Genomic DNA, 21,435 nt, shown 5'->3' on the forward strand with positions numbered 1-21,435 from the left:
TCCAGTATACACCTAAAACTTGAGTCTGGGTGTAGAGTTCTCGCCCTTCTGCTCTCGAGATAGTGTGGAGTTGTTCACAGTTGGTAGCCCATTTTGATAAGGGGAGACTGATCAATTTCATTAGGGTTACAAGTTCATAGTATATAGTTATCACCAAATTATCACCTTCTACTGAGATCACAAAATCGTCCATGTATGCAGTCTTGTTTATAAGTGGCGCTACGGTGGGAAATGCTGTCATACACTTGTCGGCAAGCTCTCTTAGTGTTGCATAAAGTAAAAATGGGCTGCAGGTCAGGCCGAATGGGAGTCTGTTAAAACGGTATTCTGTTAGTTCGTCCGTCGTTTGAAGATTTCCTGTTTGATCCTGGCTAATCTTGAACCAGAAAAATCTGGTCAAGTCTTTGTCCTTTTCGTTCAAGGTTAATTGAAGGAAAGCTTGTGTGATGTCCGCGACGGTAGCCGTAGAATATAATCTGAACCGCAGTAAAATTTCCAGAATCTCTGGTAATAGGTTCGGTCCTACTTCTAATACCTCATTCAGAGAAGGTGCATTGTTTTCGTGAGATGAGGCGTCAAAGACTATTCTCCACTTAGTGGTTCCGTATTTCTCCTTCCTCACTGCATGATGAGGGAGATAAAATAGCTCATTTCCTGAGAGTGGGGTGGGAGCGACCTCTACTTGCCCCTTCGTAATGTAGTCTAGCATAAGTTGGAAATACATTTGCTTAAATGTCTCTTGACGTTGAAATCTTTCCCTGAGGTGCTTGAATCGTTTTTCCGCGATAGGTCTGTTACTCGAAAGCACTTTATGTTGCATTTTGGGAAGTGTAACGACTGCTCGATGATTCTTTATAGAGAAAGATGCTCTAAACTCTTCAAGAAGTCTCGTATCCTTGTTGTTCACAGGTAGATCCTGATCGGCAGTAAGCCCTATAGTTTCCAAGTCCCAAAAGCGTCTGAAATCATTGTCAGAGTGCAGAGTAGATCGGTCAGTCTGAGCAAAATTTACCACGGTTGCATGCACACAGGCCTGTGACTTGTTACCACTAAGTATCCAGCCAAACAGAGAAGGAACTAACACTAAGGTTTCAGAGATGCGTATGGGCGAATTGTGCTTCACTATCTTCCAATAAAAATCGCCTCCTACAAGAATCTCCACGGGAAGATCTTCTATTGAATCGGTTTCCGGATCTGCTAGCGTAATCTTACGGGCATCTGGTAAACTCTTTATATGTTGTGGAACTGAAGGCTGGTGAGAAATAACGTGAGTACTTTCGAAGGCAGTAAGTGGCACTGAAGAATTCTGCCAAAGCCCCTTCATACTAAACTGAACAAGCCTGCGGTGGCGTGGGCGTGTAGGGTTTGATTCAAAGGAACAAACGGTTAGTTCTTGTCGGTCTACCGTTTGCAGTTTCAGATCATCAACCAGCGATTTTGCTATGAAGCTGGACTGACTACCTGCGTCCAGTAGACATCGCGTTGTCCTGCTCAATCCTGTAGGTCCTGAGACGCATACTTGAGTTGTCTGAAGATACGTGTATCCGTGGGGAGCGACAGATACCTTTCCCACGGAAGTAACGTTTGTCTGACCCGCAGGACCCCTAATATCCTTTCGTGCCTCACAAATGGACTTATGATGCAGTCTTTTACAGTTAACACACCGAGCCTTTCCTTTCTTTTTGCAATTTGACACTTTGTGCCCACGTTGAAGACAAAGAAAGCATCTGTTTGCTAGTTTCAATTTATCTATTCGATCATTAACGCGTACGATCTTCTTACAGTCTTGCGCCCAATGACCGTCAGATTCACAAAAGACGCAGAATGGTTCCTTTACGCTGGTATCCTTTGGAGTCGATCTTTTAGATTTCGCGTGTACGTGAAGTGTGGATGCTGTGGGAAGGTTACTAGAAGTGCTTGAAAATTCACCGCGTATCTTCTGCGTGGTAAGCGCCCCGTCGACTTCCTCGTTCAGAAACTCCATCAGTTGCAAAATGTCCCCTTCGGATATTCCTGTACGCTTGGCGTGAATTATCCAGCGGCGGCATATATCATCCGGAAAAGCGCCTAAAATTTTCGGCGCAAGGACACGGCCGTATCCGTTCACGTCTTCCCCAAGTGCCCGGAGAGCTTGAATACGTCGCTGGCATTCAATGAATGTTGAATTAAGTTCCTCTGGGGTGGACAGCTTAATTGGTTTTATTGCTTCGAGATAATCTAAGTGGGCTTGAATTATTCGATCCTTGTTGCCATAACGCGCTCGGAGAATCCTCTTCGTTTCTGCGTACGTCTCGGCCGTCACCGCAATACCGTCCACTAAATGCTTTGGTTCTCCCGAGAGATAGCCGCGAAGAAAAATGTGTTTATTGATTGTAGTTACCGTCGGATCTTTGTCAACCGACTGCTCAAACTGCTCCCAGAATCGCGCCCATGTCTCAATATCGCCTGAAAAAGGCTCAAGTTTGATCGGCGGAAGTTTTACTGAAGCTGTGGGAACACTCATTGTTACAGATTGTGCCGGCGGATTGTCGGGAATCTTTATGTCTGCTACCGATTTCGCAAGCTGTTTCTCTATTTCGTGAGACAATTGGGAAATTGTGAGTTTCGCGGTGTCTATATAATCTTCGCATTTAGGAACATCTTCTTCGTATTCGTCATCGTCTAACAACTCGTGAATATCCTCATCTAATTTAACGAGGCGGTCCAGAACGCTTCCCAATCTGTCATTGTAATATTTATAATCCGCGATTTCCGATGTGTCGGGCAACCTTGCAACTTCCGCCACGAGTTGCGTAATATTTGCTCTTTCTCTCATACGTTTTCTCTTTAAAGAGTGTAACTGCGCTTCTGGTTTGTGGTCTGGCACGTCCATTCCGTCCCATTACTCGAAAGTTTAAAGCAGTGTCGGCTAGCGATCAGCTGGTCCTAGTAAGGCGTTATCTTTGGATCGCTAGTCGAAGTAGTTCAATTGATGGTCGCTAGATGGCAGCACTACTCATAAACAATCTACAGGCGTAGCGTAGGATCTGATAATTCGTTAAAGCGCTAATCGAACAGCTACAATAGCAGTACACAGCGGCAATAATGTAATCAGTTGCCTTTACAAATGGCACTACAAAACATGTTGCGTGATAATTCAATTGAACTTAGCTGTGTATGATGGCGGTTGTCGTCGAAGAGCTTGTTGCGTGGTGTAACAATTCGCTGCAGTAAACCCCGTCGTAGTATTGCCGCGTGACGTGTGTCCAGAATTCGGTTCACTACGACAATCGTGGAATTGTCTCGGGCAAAGTCTACTCCCGGGTTTCGGCACCAAATTCTTATGTCGTGAATCACAGTAGAGCCGCGATTAGCAGTCTAACAACACTATTACATAGTCACCGAACATGCAATATAACAAGTCAAAGATACATTGTCCTAAGAGTAAACGAACAGTCTCTCACTTGCGAGAAGTACATCACTCTGTGACAAATTAAAAGTAGATGAAATGAAACACATACACTCGACAGAAGTTCACACGTACATTCCAATTAAAAGAAAAGTCAGACAACTGGATTTTAAACCTGTGCTGGCGTAACGAACTTTCTATACCACGTGTTGTGCTTGCAGAAACCGAGGACCGCAAAAAATTCCTGCATACAGAAAAACCTACTCTGAAACATCTAAGAATTCGGCTACCAAACTTAAAATGGGAGTAGCAAATCAAATATGTACATCAGCTGTATTAGCTACACACCATCACATATTATTAATACACTTACCAATGGCACAGTACAGAATAACGAGAGCACGCTCTCCCTACAAAGAAATTCCCCCCAGTAAACGGAAGAGACCACAGGGATACTTTCCGACACCAACTTAACTACTGTCGATTGACTAACGAAAAAGTGCAAACGTCTTTGCCTTGACTAAGAAAGCTACGTTCGCTACACTGTTGCTGCCACAACAGAGAACTAGATGCTGAACTACTACCATATACAAGACAAATTCAACATAGATACTCACTGAGTCATTCATACAGATCATAAAGAAAGAGAGGATATTTGGGAGCGCAAAATTTAGTTAATGTACATAGAATTAGATGCTTAGTGGAAAAATTGATACTTTAACCTAATTGTGTACCACTTAATGGGAACAAACACGAAGTACAAAACTAAATTAGAAACAGTTGAATGTGACAGCACGAAATACAACTTAAATAGTATGAAACGATTGAACAGAGTAGTTTCAATGTCTAGATGAAAGGGTTATTTGAAAACCACTCAGTGGAAATAGACACTTTTGCATGATTGTTACATTTATAAAATGTCAAATGGGATTGTGTTTCAGGAGTGGAACGAGGAAATACTACTGCAAGTGGTAAACTAGTTAGGAGGTTTTGTGATAAAATATCGAATCAATTCTACTAGATGTTGGTTGTGTGGGGTCAGAGGTACCACCTCATGTCAATTATTGAGTTCATAATGAGTAAGTGCTTGATAGGATTCAATCATATCCTGTAATAGCTGGAGGTCTGAAGATTAATATGAGAATGAAGTCCGGTGTGTAGAAAAAGCTTCAAAGTTATTTTGCCAGCCTGAAATTTGGGTAGTTTGTACAGAAAGTTAATACTTTTTCACAGCAAGCTGATTTTTACAGTTTATTTTTATTTGTTGCTACTAAAAGTTTCGGTATGTAGTAATGAGTAAATAAGCTCCAGCAAGATAAAAGAGCTCTGACAAATGCTTCTCATGTAGAGTCCATGAAGACTCAAAAGTGCCAGTTGGAGTGGTTGAGCAGTTCTAGGCGCCACAGTCTGGAACCGCGCGGCCGCTATGGTCGCAGGTTCGAATCCTGCCTCGGGCATGGATGTGTGTGATGTCCTTAGGTTAGTTAGGTTTAAGTAGTTCTACATTCTAGGGCACTGATGACCTCAGAAGTTAAGTCCCATAGTGCTCAGAGCCATTTCAACCATTTGAGTCAAAAGTGTGGTCAAAACTATAATCATATAACGTAATATGCAGTGCATAAACCTTCAGGAAATAGACATGACAATAATAAGGAGCAAAATATTGGCACAGTACCCCTTAGTGATACGCAAAATATTACCTTGTATGGTAAGTCTTTACGTTTATATGATGCAGCATTTCTATACTAGCCTATTCCCACAGCTATAAAATTGTTTCATAATTTAGTTTCAGCAATTAATTCATTGCCAAAATATTTCATATTCAGTTTGTATCAGGGTCCTATGTCACTGATATTATATACATTCCAATCTGTTGTTAACATGTTTGTGAACCATTAAACATACAGTAACTAATTTTCAAAAGTCTATGTAGCATACCCCTTAAGTATATTAATTTTTTGTGATGTTCTTTTCCGCAATTTTAAAGTAGTTTATGCACCACACATGTGTAGCTCTGAATGTAAGCCTATAAACCCTTATTGTAGCAATCAAATGCCTTTGACGTGATGGAGGCCCTTCAGTACACATAAATATGAAGTTTTGTAAGGCTGAGTTACCATAAGAGAAAGTTTGTTGTTGTTCAAAGAAATGTAACAAAAAGCTAGATAACATATTGGTATTAATAGACACAGCTAAATGCTATTTATAGTTTAAAATCGAATGTGTAAATGTCTTCAAATGTGTAAGTAAGAAATAACGATTATGAAATTTTTCTTTCGTAAATTTCTACACTTCAGTCTTTCCATAACTCAAATTTTTGCTTTAAAATTGTGGCGAAATTGTGCTCTAACTATTAGTGGAAACAACAAAAATTTTCACATGTTACATGTTTGAGCAAGGAATGTAACATCAAAGGAATTTGCTAATTTGTATGAACAGAATGAAACAAGCAAAGGACAACTCCTTAAATAAGTAATTTATAACAAACTTTTGTCCTCAACTTTTTAGATATGTCACATATTAATGAAATTTAGGAAGATGAATGTGGCTTATAATTTGTATCATAACCTGTAAGTGTTATAGGAAGATAAGGTTTCTAGCTGGTACTGTAATGATGTATATAACTCTTCACTCTCTCATTATGTACTGACATGTTTTACAGCTGGTGAATACATCTTACTCATACTATGCCCTTCTTGGCCAAATAAACAATCGATAGGCCAGGAGTTCGTGGAGGATGGATAGTAACACTGATATCAGTCGCTCTTCAGACACTTCACATCAGCAAAATGTGGTTCAAAAGTATAAAAATATATAATACACCAACTGCAAATGAAACTACAATGCAAAAGAAATTGTAAATATGTATAGTATGTAATAATATTTTCGTTTCAAAATTCCATTAGAAAAGCACTACATTTTTAATGTAATATTGACGTTTCTTTCCACTTGTTACACTGAAAAATATTTTATGTGAGTTTATTAATTTTCTTTTATATTATATTTCAGATGAGACTGTTGTATCTGCGAAACTAGATGCTATAAAATTGCTTGCTTTCATAATAAACGAGTTTTGTTCCATAAATTATGCCTATCTCTAAACATTAACGAATATAATCATACACTATGATATTTAGTCTGAGAAAACTAAAATGAAATTTAGTAACAATATATTTGCTCACAATGTTGTAAGTTTTATTTAACACCTTGATAACTATAATTATGTTCTCTCAGTTATTATTGAGTAAAATGTAGAATGTACTGTAGGGAAATAAGTGCTTGTGCTTCTCAATAAATTGACTGATATATTGTTATGAAGGCTTAACAGAATTACAATAATTTATAACATAGCCAACAATCAGACATTGTGAGTTACATGTATTTTATCTAATACAAAAAATATATTTGAACAACAAGCCACATCTATCTAGAGAATATTTTATAGAGGAACGAATTTTAAAAAGAATACACCTCACACTAGATGTGATATCAATGACCTTATATAAAAACAATTCCTAAATGCTGTGTTGTTAGATAATTCACTGTCAGTCTCTTGTTGTAACAGTGTATTGATTGTAATTTTCATGAATACTTTAAACAATAACAAGATATAAAGTTACATTAGTAAGGAGGAATGATTTGTCTATGATATGGGATCCTTGTTTTATGCTATAAGGACATGTAAAAAAGTAGTTCCCTAGTTTCTTGTCACATATACTGCATATGCTTATCTAATGTGTAAATTTTTTTATGTACATAATGCTGTCTATTAGTCTTTGAAAAAAAAACCATACAAAGGAACAATGCCATTTCAGAATATATTTGTTCTGTTTTACCTTTTGTCGCTAAAAGAATATCTCTATGAGATTTGATTTTTCAGAAAGTAGTCATATGAAATAGGATACAAAAATTATGTATTTATTGTAACTGGTTACTGAAAAATGTTTCATAATGATCACCAAAATTTAGATAACAACGTCTCCATGGAAACAGTATGGATAAAAACTTAAAAGTTTCATATTTAGCAGTCTAGCTTATTATCTGTTCTTTTTTCTGTTATTCTACACTTATGTCTACAAATCTCCATAAAAGACTTATTTCTCCAATCTCATTTCAGATAGTGCTAATGCACAATTTTCGAAAATCACAACAGCGCAAAATAAATATAATTCATAAATGCAATGAGCTTTATCAGTTTCAGTTATTGTGCAAATACTACACTTTTGATAGTTCTAAGTTGAATGCATACTAAATTCTATGAAAATGTGGATAAACAGTTCATAAGGAATCTTCACCTTAACTCATAGGTGACTTCTCGGTTTTGACAATCAAGTTTATGTGATAGTGAGCCCTCTGTTTGCACATGCCTGTTCATTTGCAAATTATTTTGTACCCTGCTTTGAATGGATGAAACCGACTAAAATGGTTTTAAAATGGAGATGAATCTGTTGTACCACACATCAACTTCATTAAATTCTGAGGCTCCACATTTGTGTAGAGTACTTTCCCTAAGTCATATTGATTTTATACCCTCGCTAACTGACAATACATAGGTCACATTATAAAACTGGTACTCATACTTATACAGTAAAATTTTCAGCAAGCTTTTTACAACAAGATACATGACTATGTTAAAAAACGCGTGGCAACGATTGGTTTACGAAGCTGATATTGATATTATTTCATTGGATTAAGAACTATGTGGCTCTTTAATATTGGAATGCTGCACTGGTGATAAATGGACAACGTGTTGTCCCTGTCAGTTGTGCATACTGTTGCACTCTGCTGTAAGTTAATCGCTTCAGTGAAACATCATATTTGCTGTTGGAAGATAAATGAATGAAGAATGCACCACACAGAACTTCTATTTTGGAAAATATGACTTTGTAAGTACCTTAGTCTGTGGTTCTTCTAAACAATACCATGTGAATGACTCTTCTGAATCTGATAATCGTAACTGATTGTTAGACAGTATTGCTTATCCAGAAAGTTGTGCTTCTATAAGCTACAGTTTTGTATGCTTCAACCATTGATATTACAACAGATATATGACATAGACAGATAGAAGGACACGCATTCCTCTGTACCTTAAAATACTTTTTAGATATTTGATCTATGTGCTTTCCTAGTAAGTAAAAAAAGGGACAGGATGGTAGGAAAGGTATTAAGATATCACAAAATAATTTTCCATACTGTTGGATGAAGCAGTAGGAAGTAAAAGTTGTGGATGAGAACAGAGCTTGGAACATACAAACAAATAATGGTTTGCATATCCCAGCAGTTTCAGTAAAATTTCAGAATAAGAGGATGATCATTTTTGACTGAATTTCCTACAACTTCTCTTTAAAATTTATCATAGTGTAGAAATTTTATCCATATTTATAACACTGTATTGTACTTCTACATAAAACGTTACCTTCAGGTAAATATATTTAGCTCAGATGGATTTTGGAGAAACGGCGAACTGAGTGCGAAAATAAAGGGTTGGCATACTTATTAACTTCACAACTGAAATTTTTCATCATGTTCGTTAACTATGTGACTATTTCGATTACTGATTCCTTTTGCCATCCATATTCTTCTCCTCCTTTCGTTTCACCCAATTATGGGGTACCTCAGATGAGCCACTCTTTGGTACTCTGTGTCTTCCCTTTGCGCCAGTGTTGTTTCTTTCTTTGTAATCCTTCTTTCCTTCTGTCTTCAAGGATTTGCATCGTCTGTCTGGTTTTGATTTTGACTTTCAACTTCTTTCTTATCTTTGGTTATTTTAAAACAGTTTCTGCTGTGAGCGTAATTTGTATGGTATTGATTAACCCATAAGACATTCTAGGTTTACTTAAACAATTTTGTTGTGAAAGTGGTCAAAATTTTCTTTGGTTAGCCTATTTGGGTTCATTCGGAAGATGTGCTTAAACAAATCAATTCTTTTTCTCATCATTCTGTCTCGGAGATTTTCGGTTATTTGTTAAAAGGTTTCATTTGTCATGTGAATCACTTTTTTGTTATGGAATTTGGGGCAGAGATCTTTTCTTAATATCTTCCAGTTTTGATAGCCAGACTCTTAACTGAGCCATGAATGATGACAGTCAGTGATTTGGCCATGTACAATGCTTCTTGTTTGAGTACCATGTTACAGTGTCTTATGTTTGCGATCTCTGTAAGTGAATTTTTGTTACTTGTGTTTTTCGTGAGCTGATCGACCAGTTCACCGTTACTTACTCTAGATTGCAGCTGACTCATTCTCCAAGATATCTATAACATTTGACGATTTATATAATTGTTCACCCAATTTAAAATGTTTCAGTAGATCTTTTATGTGTCATTATTTTGATTTCATCTAAGAAGATTTTTAGACCCACAAATGCAGTTATTTTTGTATTTCTAACGCCTTTTCTTGGGCTTATTTCCAGATCTTTGTTCAAAGGGTCATATCATCTTCCAAAGCTACGCTACTGACGTTTATACCTCTCTAACTGTCTTATGTAGTGCACAGTTCCATTGCAGTTGGATGAGTCTCCTTGCCATACACTGGGTTTTATGCAAACATTGTCTGAAATTTCTTCAGTCAGTCTAGCTTTGGAGTGTATGTAGATAACGTTTAATCTGATTAGTTATGGTGTTTTGTTCTCAATGTTTAACTGTTTCAATAAATGAGGGATCTCCAGCCTACTGAATCATATGTGCTTTGGAAGTAAATGAAAGTGACAATATACAATGTTGTTCCTGATTTTTGGTATGCTGTGTGGTTCTGAGGTGTAGGATTTATTCTGTGTAGTGCGTTACATTCCTGAAACCGTATGGCATTCTACAAGTTGATTGTCTAGTTGGTATCTGCTCCATTTATCAGGAATTTAGAAAATGTCTTGTTCGGTACACCTAACATCCCGTTGCAGTTTTGATGGTCTGTTTCGAACCCCTTCTTATGTAATGGACAGAAGAGCGCTGTCTCTTCTTCATCTCTGAGCTATTCACTTATTCAGATTTCTCTGTGGTTTGTTTTGGCATTTTTGTTGACATTTGTCGAGGGTTCACCTGCGGTTTGGTTTTCTTATGAGCGCTTTTAGTTATTGAGATATCATTATTGTAGTACTTGATTATGAGTGAATCTGTTTTAGGGTTCGTTGTCATTAAAGTAGAAAAGTCAATTTTTCCTATGGATTCTGTACTGAAATATGCTGGTATTATTTACAATTCCTCCTGTTGTGGACAATATTTTCTTTTTGTCTATGAGGTGAAGATTTGGTTGACTGTATTTTGCTATTTTTTGTTTAAAAATATTATAAAAGTTTCTGTTGTTGTTCTTGATGAGATGTTCATTGATCCAGAAGAGGAGTTGGTCTTCTTGAGTTTTGGATTATTTTGAGACTTCTACTTCTAAATTTTTTTAACTTGAGAGATTTTTCTGTTATGTCTGTTTTTCTATCATTGCCACTGTTGCTGTACTTTTCTTCTTTCTTCGAGAAGTCTGAGACATCCGTATGTCAATCAGGCTCTTTTTTGGCTTTGATTATGGAACATAGTGGCTCTACTTTAGCTATTCAACTTTCCAATATTTGATCTCAGTTCTGAATTTACAAGTTTCCTGTTGTGAAGGGAAATCCTTTTGAGCGTAGGAGCTTTCCTGCATCATATTTTATGCTTTTGGGTTTGGGTATAGCTTTTCGTTTTAGAAATGATTTTGAATTGAAATTCAGTTACGTAGGGATTGATGAGACCCATGTTTTCTGATTTTTGATCCACTGGATTACGATGATATTTTGAGACGCAGGTTTCATTAGAAGGTTACCATGACAGGAATTACTCTGCGAAATCTCACACAGCTATTGCTGTACTGTCAGACGAACCTTTAGAGATGTTATGCGAACAGAACCTTACCTTCCTTAACAACACCTGGGAACCTTGCCAGGAGCATTCACAAACCCAAATGATAGCAGCCAATGAGGGACAGATCGCTGCAGAGCAACAACTGTGGCGTCTGGTGTAGAACTGAGATGGTAAATGTCAAGAAACCATGACACTGAGTGCCTCAGCTCTTAGCGCCGTGGTAGCTCTGATTTTACTTTGCCTAGTTCTCACGTATTTTGAGTGATGAACCATGCAGAAGGCTGATCTAGGTGTAATTCCAGTTCCTGTTGATCAGGTTCCCAGAGACCGAGATGAAAGGTAGATTTATGGAGTCAGGGTTTAATACAGTGATTTAGAGGAGGCAAATTAGAATTAAGAATTTTTTTGCAGATTAAGGCTAGAAGTAATTACAATGCAGTTCTGGGACAGGATAAGACCCGAGAGACTGGGTCTTCTTGGTAGGGGCGGGCAGTGTACCGTTGTGATCCAGTCTGTGGTCAAGAAATTATTATTCTTTAAAAAAGGTAAGAGTAAGTTACATAGAAGTGCAGAAGAGCATTACTTTAGCAATCGCTAGTCAATAGCCGCCAGTATGGCTACATGTGAATCACAATAACAGACACCCATTGTTCTACAGGGATAGCCAAGCCCAGTGGTAAACAGCGCCACATAGCAGTAACCATGTAGCAAACGGGGAGGTCTCACTACTCCAGGACGAGTCTCCTCTTAAGGCAACATGACTATGTGTTGTGTTTTAGTGAAACAATTGGACACTGGAGGTATATAAACACATCTTGATTTTAAGGCAGGGAGCACCTGTCATTACCAGAAGACAGCAGTACCACCATGACACCAGGGCCATGCCAGACCGTGAGACAACTAGGCTCGGCCATAGGTTGGAGATCAGGTGGTGCCTGCTGTCTGCAGTAACTCCTCATGAGAGCTGGTGTCACTAGTCTGCTAGCTTGCCGCCCATGCCTGCCGCCAATGATGCTGCTTGCCAACTTCTGTTCAAGAGTAGGGGGTTGTACCTCGCAAACAGCAAACTTCACATGCCGCCAATGTGGCCGCATCAATGCCCATGGCCTACAAAGGCTACGGGTCTCAGCAGCATGAGGCACTCAGCGGAACCACGCAGATGTTGCTACCAGGTCATCAGCCCGAGCCTGAGTCATTGTTCAGAGGTGTGCCTAACCCACTACAATATGTATCGATGTCAGTAAAACTTCTTTGTAACTGTTAGCAGTATGTTCCCTGGGACCCACGGCCTGTCACCACCACTCGTCACCCAACTGCTTTAGTGTGCATAAGTGGGTGCAACATCATATAGGCATGTATTGCCAAGTTACTTGCAAAACTGGCTAGATTTTGTAATCACTGAAATACATTCTCAACCCACTAAATTTCATTCGATTTCCTCCTCCCACCCCTTCAGGTATATATATATATATATATATATGTGTGTGTGTGTGTGTGTGTGTGTGTAGGTGTGTTTGTGTGTATTAAACTTAGTCAGAACACGCCTTTGAAAGCCCAATGGTACCGACTGGCTGCTGTTTCATCCTCAGTCCACAGGCATCACTGGATGCGGATATGGACAGGCATGTGGTCAGTGCACCCCTCTCCCAGCAGTATATTAGTTTACAGGACCAGAGCTGCTACTTCTCAGTCAAGTAGCTGCTCAGTTTGCCTCACAAGGGTTGAGTGCACCCTGCTTGCCAATAGCGCTCGGCAGATCTGATGATCACCCATCCAAGTGGTAGCCCAGCCCGACAGAGCCTGACTTCGGTGATATTACATGAACTGGTGTTACCACTGTGGCAAGGCTGTTGGCTATATATGTAGTAGGTCGATAATACCCAGGACATGGGCACTGGAACAGAATTTCTGATTAAACTGGTCAAACATAAATTCTATTGTCGAACAGATCTGAGGAATTTGCTGGCCATGGAATTATATCAGAATTATGCTGACAGTTGACTGAAACATATTCCGTGTGTGGACAGGTATTGTTCTATTGAAAAATGACACCATGATACTAAATTAGAGAAAACACTTGTGGCCATAGGATGTCCATGACCTACCATTGTGCTTTCAGAGCTCCCTCAGTCACTACCAACCCTGACCTGAAGTCTTACCCGACGGTTTCCCGCAATTCGCTGCTGGATATAATATGACACCATTCTTCAGCACTCAATGCTTCCTGGTTACAGCATCACTCCTAACAAAGCAGTTTTTGTTGTGATGTTAGTGACAGCCGATTTATGGTGAAGTAATTTCCTATCCTGGCTGCTACTCTCTAACCAATAGCGCAGGACTACACAGAACGTTGAAGGGAGTCCAGTATTTGTTATTACATGACAAATGCATATCTGAAATGGTTACAATGTGTTTTGTGCACAATAAGTTGATCCTTCCCTGTGGTGCTCACACAACATCGACCAGAACCTAGAAGACAGTACTGCCCACACACTCCATTGTAGTCCTACTGCAGTCTGCTGTCACATCCAAATGCACCATAAATCAGGATTTCGCTTAATTCGAACAACTGGCCAACCTGAGGCCCTCAGAGAGGCCCATGTCAAATACTGTCAGCTGCTGATAATGCTCAAACGTGTATGTGACATCTCCATGTTCATTGCAGTGGTCTCTCAACACCCGATGCTGTTCATACCCTGGCTGGCCCGATAACAACAGTAAACGTAAACAACACTACTGCACTCTGGTGGCTGCTCTGTCAGCTAACTTTAGTGATTCACATACCTGTCGATTCTGTATATATGTACAACGCTACATTGAATTCTGAGGTGCTTCACTTTTTGTTATCAGACTGAATAGTAAATACACTAATACTTTCTATTTTTATAATGTGTGGGATGTGGAGTCACGCCCTTACTTACATGTGAGACTGTTTCTTTTTGTAGTGTGTGTGCGTGTGTGTGTGTGTTCGCGTGTGTTTGCCTGTGTGTTTGCAAATGTTTCTATTCCGTGATTAACTTTTGAATTTGAAAGTAGTGTTTGATGTACATTATCAATGAATTTTACCATTTTCGTGCCTGTTTTTGTAGTGTTGGCCTAGCGGTTTTCTTGACACATGTGTTTAGACGACAATCAATTGCTAGTGCTGTATTTCCATGTTCTTTTACTCTTTTCACAGCTTGTTTCAAAAGTCCTTCTGGTCTGTCCCATCCGTACAGTATGATGGTCAGTAAATCAGTCACTATGCTGAAGTTGGTGAACGCCATATTTAATTCCACATGTGAATATGTGCCACCCACCATTTGACCTTCAGGACTGTGCCCTTCTTTTGTGGTTTTGTTGTCATGAATGTATGGTTAATTTTGAGGGGCAATGGATTTGTGTTGTAATTCCCTTTGCTTCTTTCTTAATTTATATCTATGTCTTTTTCGATTTTACTATCAGTTTTTATACCGAAAGGTCCTTGGTATCACCTTTTTTTGCTATTTGAGTCATTATGTCTAATTCCTTAAGGTAGTTCTGTTTTTGTAGTTTTACAGTATTAAATCTGTGGAGCATGAAGCTGAGAGGTGGTTGTATTTAAGTGTGCGGGTGATCATTGGTATTGTGTTATCTCTATTGTGTTAGTTTACCTAGAAATAACAAGACGAATGTGGTCTTTCTTTTTCTTCACGTTAGATGCAGCTAAGTAGTCTATATTTCGTGTTTGTTTTTTATTTCAAGTTAGCTTCTTGTTTTGTAGTGTTTGTGTGTCTCTGTGTCATATTCTGTCTTCGTTTCTGGTTCATCCACCAAGCAGAAGATGTCATTCGTGTACCTACATCAGTACATTTGATTGTATTTTCCTGGTACTGTTCTCTGAAGTATTCTTTCTCCTAAATTGTTCATGAAGATATTTGCAAACATCCTTTACATGGGAGATCTCATTAACAATGTTTCATTTTGTTTGTAAAACTATATATTAAATTCAAGCTAATTTTGGTTTTAATAAGGTCTAGAGGTAGTGTCTTTTATTAGTAATAGAAAGCGTCCTCGGTCCCGTGTTCGAAACCCAACACCGCATAAACTTTTATTAATAATCAGCATTGGCGGCAGAAAACTTCCGGCATAAGAAGTCATCCTCATCTGGCCAACGGCCTTCTCAAAAAGGGCGGAGGAGCGGACAGAGGTTCAGGGCTCTCTCTTGTCCTTGTGGTGGGAACTTGCCCATAAAGGTGCAAGAATCAGCAATGATCAACGGCTTGAGGATGCAGAAGACAATGGAAAACACTCCATTAAAGACACATATCGTGTATCTACGGGACAAATGGCCTGTAATTGAAAAAGTATCAACATGATCTCTCCATTGGCAAAAGATTCCGGAACAGTCCACCATTCGGATCTCTGGCAAAGGAGTGCAATTGGGAAGGTGATTATTTGGAAAAGCATGAATAATCAACGAAAGGATAACGTTCTGCGATTCGGGACGTGGAATATCGAAAGCTTGAACGTGGTAGGGAAGCTAGAAAATATGAAATGATAAATTAAAAGGCTCAATCTGGATATAGTAAGGGTCAGTGAAGTGGAAGGAAGACAAGGATTTCTGATCAGATGAGTATAGGGTAACATCAACAGCAGCAGAAAATGGTATAACGGTAGTAAGTTTCGTTCAAATAGGAGGATAGGGCAGAGAGTGTAGTACTGTGAACAGTTCAGTGATAGAAATGTTCTTATCAGAATCAATAGCAAACCAAAACCGTAAGCTGAAATGGAAAGACAGAGAAAATACGAGTATATGAGGATACTGTAAGGGTAATACAGTACGTAAATGGAGATGAAAATCTAATAGTGATGGGGGACTCGAATGCAGCTGTAGGGGAAGGAGTAGAAGAAAAGGTTGGAGGGGAATATGGGAGTGGAAAAAAAATGAGAGAGGAGGAAGACTAATTGAGCTCTGTAATATATTTCAGCTAGTAATAGCGTGATTTCAGTTACACTACATCACGGTTAAACAGAGATACTGAAATCAGATACTGGATTGTAAGGCTTAAGCAGGAGCAGATATATTCAGATCACAATGTATCAGTGATGAAGAGTAGGCTGGGGTCTCAGATATCAGACAGGAATGATCAATGTGCAAAAAAATGGATACCGAAGCACTAATGAATGACGAGATACGCTTGACGACCCCTAAGGTTGCAGATACAACAACAAAAAAATAGCCCAGTGGGCAGTACAGTTGAAGAGGAATCAACACCTCTAAGCAAGGCAGTCACAGAAGTTGGGAAGAAAAGATAGGTCCAAAGAAAGAAAATATGAAAATCCATGGGTAACAGGAGAAAATCTTCAGTTGATCGACGAAAGAAGAACGTACAAAAATGTTCAGGGAATTCGGGAATAAAGAAATACCAGTCACTGAAGAATGAAATGAATAGAAAGCGCTGTGAAGGTAAGATGAATTTTCTACATAAAAAGTGTGAAGAAATCGGAAAACAAATGACTGTCGGAAGCACTCAGCGTATAGGAAAGTCAAAAGAACCTTCGGAGAAATTAAAACCAAGGGTGGTCATATTAAGAGACCAACGGGAATTCCACTGTTAAATGCAGAGCGGATATGCTAAAGAGAACATGGAAGACCTCTGTGACAGGAAAGGTTTGTCTGATGTGACAGAAGAAGAAATAGGAGTCAATATAGGAGGTACAGTGGATCCAGTATTAGAATCAGAAATTAAGAGAGCTTTGGTGGACTTAATGTCAAATAAGGCGGAAGCAAGATAACATTCCATCAGAATTTCCAAAATCATTAGGGGTAAGTTCCTATGAAATCAAACTGCGGCGGTTATCGATACCTAGGCTTATAAACTAGGTAATGTAACTTAAACTAACTTATGCTAAAGACAACACACACACCCATGACCGAGGGAGGAATGGAAAATCCGACGGGTGCCTAGACCGCGCGGCTACCACGCGCAGCCTTCATGGTGATGAGTACAATGTATGAGTCTGGTGACATGCCTTTGAATTTCAGAAAAATATCATCTACACAATTCCGAGGACTACAGGACCTCACAAGTTTCAGAATTATTGCACAATCAACTCAACAGCTCATGTCCCAAAGATGCTTACAAGAAGAATACACAGAAGAATGGAAAAGAAAATTGAGAATGTGTTAGAGACGATAAGTATGTTTTTAGGAAAGGTAAAGGCACAAGAGAGTAAAGCGAGACTGATTGTCACGAAGTAGATGCCGTCAAGTAATTCTTCTACCTTGGCAGCAAAATAACCAGTGGCGGACAGAGCAAGAACGGCCTTAAAAGCAGAGAAGAACTGGTGAAAATGGCATTCCTGGTCAAGAGAAGTCTACTAGTATCACACATAGGCCTTTATGTGAGGAAGAAATTTCTGAAAATGTACATTTTGAGCGTAGCATTTATTGGATGTGGAACGTGGTGTGTGGGAAAGAGGATCGAAGCATTTGCGATCTGTTGCTACAGACGAATGTTGACAATAATTGGACTTATAAGGTGAGGAATCACGAGGTTCTGCGCACAGTCGGAGAGCAAAGGATTATGTGGAAACACTGACAAGGTGAAGGGACAGGATGATAGGACATCTGGTAAGACATCAGGGAATGACTTCTATGGTACTAGAGGGAGCTGTGTAGGGCAAAAACTATAGAGGATGACAGCGACTGTAATACATCCAGCAAATAACTAAGGACGTAAGTTGCCAGTGCCGGGATGAAGAGGTTGGCATATGAGAGGAATTTGTTGCGGGTTGTATCATACCATCATCCAGTCAGATGACAGATGACTCAAAAAAAAAAAATTAGGAATCGAAGTTTTTTATTACTATTTAGGGCGTTTCATCGACTGGAATTGTGAAATACATGTTCTCGACATCAAATTAGATTAACGTAGGTGTTTGTGAAATACATGTGTCCTGTATCTGACATTTTTAGTTCGTCTGTGACGTTCACTGTTCAGTTTTTCTTTGTTTTGTACTGTAATGTGAGTGTGTTTAGCATTTGTGGGTGCTTATCTGCATTTTATGACTGTTATCATGGGTATGCTTAATTTATGAATTTGTTTTTGGATACAGAGTTTTAGAAAATTGGGTTTCATACGTACAATCTGAGCTTTTCGTTTGTCTTGAATATGTGTTCAAAATGTTTTAGTACTGTTTCATTTCTGAATGGAACCTTCTGGTAGGCTCCAACTTTATTTTTGTGATTTTTTTCTGTATAATATGTTCTTGCCTTTTCTCATGAACTGCTTTTATCTATGAGAACCATTGTATTCCCCTTGTCTGCATTGGTTATGATTAATTTTTCTCTGTCTACATTTTTCTCTGAGTATTTCCAGAGTTCTACATTCAGTGATTATGTCTATTGTTTTATTGTGTTCATATTTTGTACCTTTGACCGTCTTAGTTTCTTTGCTTATTAGTTTCCTAACTCCTTCATGTTAGTCGCCTTTCTCTGTTATTGAGACATTATGTATTCATATCTTATGATAAAATGTTTCATGCAACGTTCATTCACCTGGGAGCTCTAAACCTTTCTGTGGCAGCTACGGTTCTTCATCAGTAAATTTGCTGTCGGTGAGATTTATGAGGTGTCAGTAGAACTGAATGGGACCTTTCTGCTTGTTTCAATTTTTTGAGTGCATTTGTTGCTGTTTATTGTTTTTTACTTTATTTTGCTGACTTTTTTAACTCTTATATCATATCTTATTCATCTTTGTCTAGTGTATGAGACAAAGACGCCGTTTTCTATGGTGTAACCTAATCTCAAGTTTTTGTCATGCGAATAACGTTCCAGTTCGTATTTTTGGAGTGAAATATTATACGTGCAGTTGGAGGTCAGCTTCTTGAACTATTGACTTTACTTTCTGTGCTGCATGGGTGATAACACTGCTGCTTCAGGTGAAGATCTTCAGGAGATGCTTGGCTGAGCTCTATCTACAAATTGTATTTTAGCTGTTAGCTGTCTATTTAAGTGTTACGCTTTTAGAAGCAATATAGGACATTTTCTAATGTTACAGAGGAATACCAGACGGTGTTACAGCCACAAAAACAAAAGACAATTCCGTTTGCAGCATCAAATCAAAGTACGCTATACATAAACGAATCTATACAAGACGAAAACATAAACGTGTCAATTAAAGGAAAGAGATGTGGTTTGCTACTTGAACGATTATTTCAGAATTTATTCGTATTGTACTTTGATATTTCGAACTACTTACGTCTAGTTGGGTCATCTGAAGATGTTTTTCAGAAGTCTGAAACGATCACATCAGTGTGTACGTAGCATTACTGTGATGCTGTAACACACCCACAACTTTTCGAGTTGTACAACAGCCCACTCCTTATCTATTTACTATCGCAATGAAATGAAATGAAATGATAGTGTAGCGTTGAGGGCTGGGAGGCTTCAACCATGGAAGTCCGGCAGGCGAGTTGCAAGACTTATATAAGTTGAAGCCACATCAAGCGACTTGTGTGTCGGTGATGATGAGACCATGATGAGAACAACACCCAATCCACGAGCGGAGAAAGCCTCCAACATGAGAGGGAATCGATCCCAGGCCCACTGCGTGGTAGAAAACCACGCTACCAGTCAGCTAAGCAGGCGGACATTATTGCAATGTTGCGGAAACACGCCTATGTCATCGACCAAACGTTTGTAGTTTTTGCAACACACACTGTTTTTGTCTTTTAGCGAAGGAAACCTAAATTAAAGGATAAGGATCAACCTCTAGAACGGGTAGTTTATTGAAATCTTCACTATAGCCCTTGGACACTAGATTAAAAAGACATATTGCGGTTGCGCGGGTTTTTTGCGTGTTTTCCGTGTGCAGGCTGCAAATTAGATATTCACCTACCTCAGAACGGCCTCTGGTCGATGTCCCTCCACTCGGCAATGTAGATACTTACAAGATGATGTAAAAGCAGCGTTGATAAGAAACGCCATCTAATATCTACAATTACTGAGGCCGGCAACTTTAGTAATGAAATAAAGTTCTGAAAAAAAGGGTCATAGAAATATTTATCGGGCCGTAAGATAACGGACTGGCTTCTGGAATATAACGTCCAAAATTTCCACACAAAAATGTTTATTTGTTCTTATAGCCAAAGAAACGGTACTATTCAGTCCACATTTAAACTATTGGTCATTTTCGTGAGGTTCACAATTAATACACTCACTTCGCACTCAAAGCAGCCAGAAACCTGTCAAATCCGATCCAAATTAAACAACGTTTTCACAGTCATTAATTTAACCTCTAATTTGAGTTAATACATTGGGTAATTCTTATGGATTCCTGAAAAAAGAACACTGCTCGCCATAAATGCTCAGTGGTTGAATGCTGAAATATGTCACGTGGATAGTATGAAGGTCAAATTTTCACACGCGAATATCTGTCCAACAGAAAAATTATAGAACTTCCAAACTTCACAAAACTGTCTGTAACTACATCAGCGTCAGTCAGTTTTCTATCTTTTAATACTAAAGACTGCGCTATTTACCATTATGTTAATCCAACAGTCTCATATTTTCAACATCTTAGTGTAGAAAGCTTCACCTTGCTGTTGACACCTATTTTCAGATGTCACGAAACAAAAAGTCTTTATACGTTGTTAGCTAAACTTTTTAATTTGCTGATAGATTATCTGCACTTATTAAGAAACCAATTTGTCTCATGAACAAAGCTCTTATACTCATTTAACAACAACAGTGTGCAAAATAATATCCACACTCTACTACAAAACCACCTTATCTGAGGACTTCATGAGTACACATTTCAGCAGTCAATTTCGTGTTATTTAAGACTACAGCTTCTGTTTACCTTAACAAAAATTATCACTGCACATGGGAAAGAAATAACCTTACTTAATTTATAGTATGGATTTTCAGTGTCACTTCTAAAATAACTACGTTTTATATTCTATTTCACTTTTTGTGTTATTTCAGAAAGTGCACTGTGAAGCACTAAGTTACTAAATTAAAGAAATACCGATAATTATGAATAAAATGAATTTTTGGTTGAAACGTTTTAGATATTTTTGACCTGCCATACCTTGCACTTTCGTTTGTCTGTGACAGCTGCAGAGCATGTAGAGTTATTTATAATTAATTAGGCACATAGAACTGCATTTCAGATTTAGTCGGATGTAGTAAAGGTCACCAGTAATTTTAATTTCGAACAACATAACTGATGATTTGGCATTTCAAGCAGGATTTA

The 21,435-nt window shown here is 38.6% G+C and overlaps 1 protein-coding gene across 1 annotated transcript in view; it reads left to right on the plus strand.

Annotated features, from left to right (window-relative positions):
- LOC124545492 (odorant receptor Or2-like) overlaps nucleotides 1–6,235 on the plus strand; it is a 39,918-nt gene extending 33,683 nt beyond the window's left edge. The window contains exon 5 of the mRNA XM_047124435.1: nucleotides 6,051–6,235. Coding sequence (XP_046980391.1) covers nucleotides 6,051–6,107 — 57 coding nt within the window. The 3' untranslated portion in view covers nucleotides 6,108–6,235. The remainder of the gene's footprint in view (nucleotides 1–6,050) is intronic.
- Nucleotides 6,236–21,435: the final 15,200 nt, after the last annotated feature.

The sequence above is a fragment of the Schistocerca americana genome, chromosome 8 (assembly GCF_021461395.2).
Source record: "Schistocerca americana isolate TAMUIC-IGC-003095 chromosome 8, iqSchAmer2.1, whole genome shotgun sequence".
Classification (NCBI taxonomy): domain Eukaryota; kingdom Metazoa; phylum Arthropoda; class Insecta; order Orthoptera; family Acrididae; genus Schistocerca; species Schistocerca americana.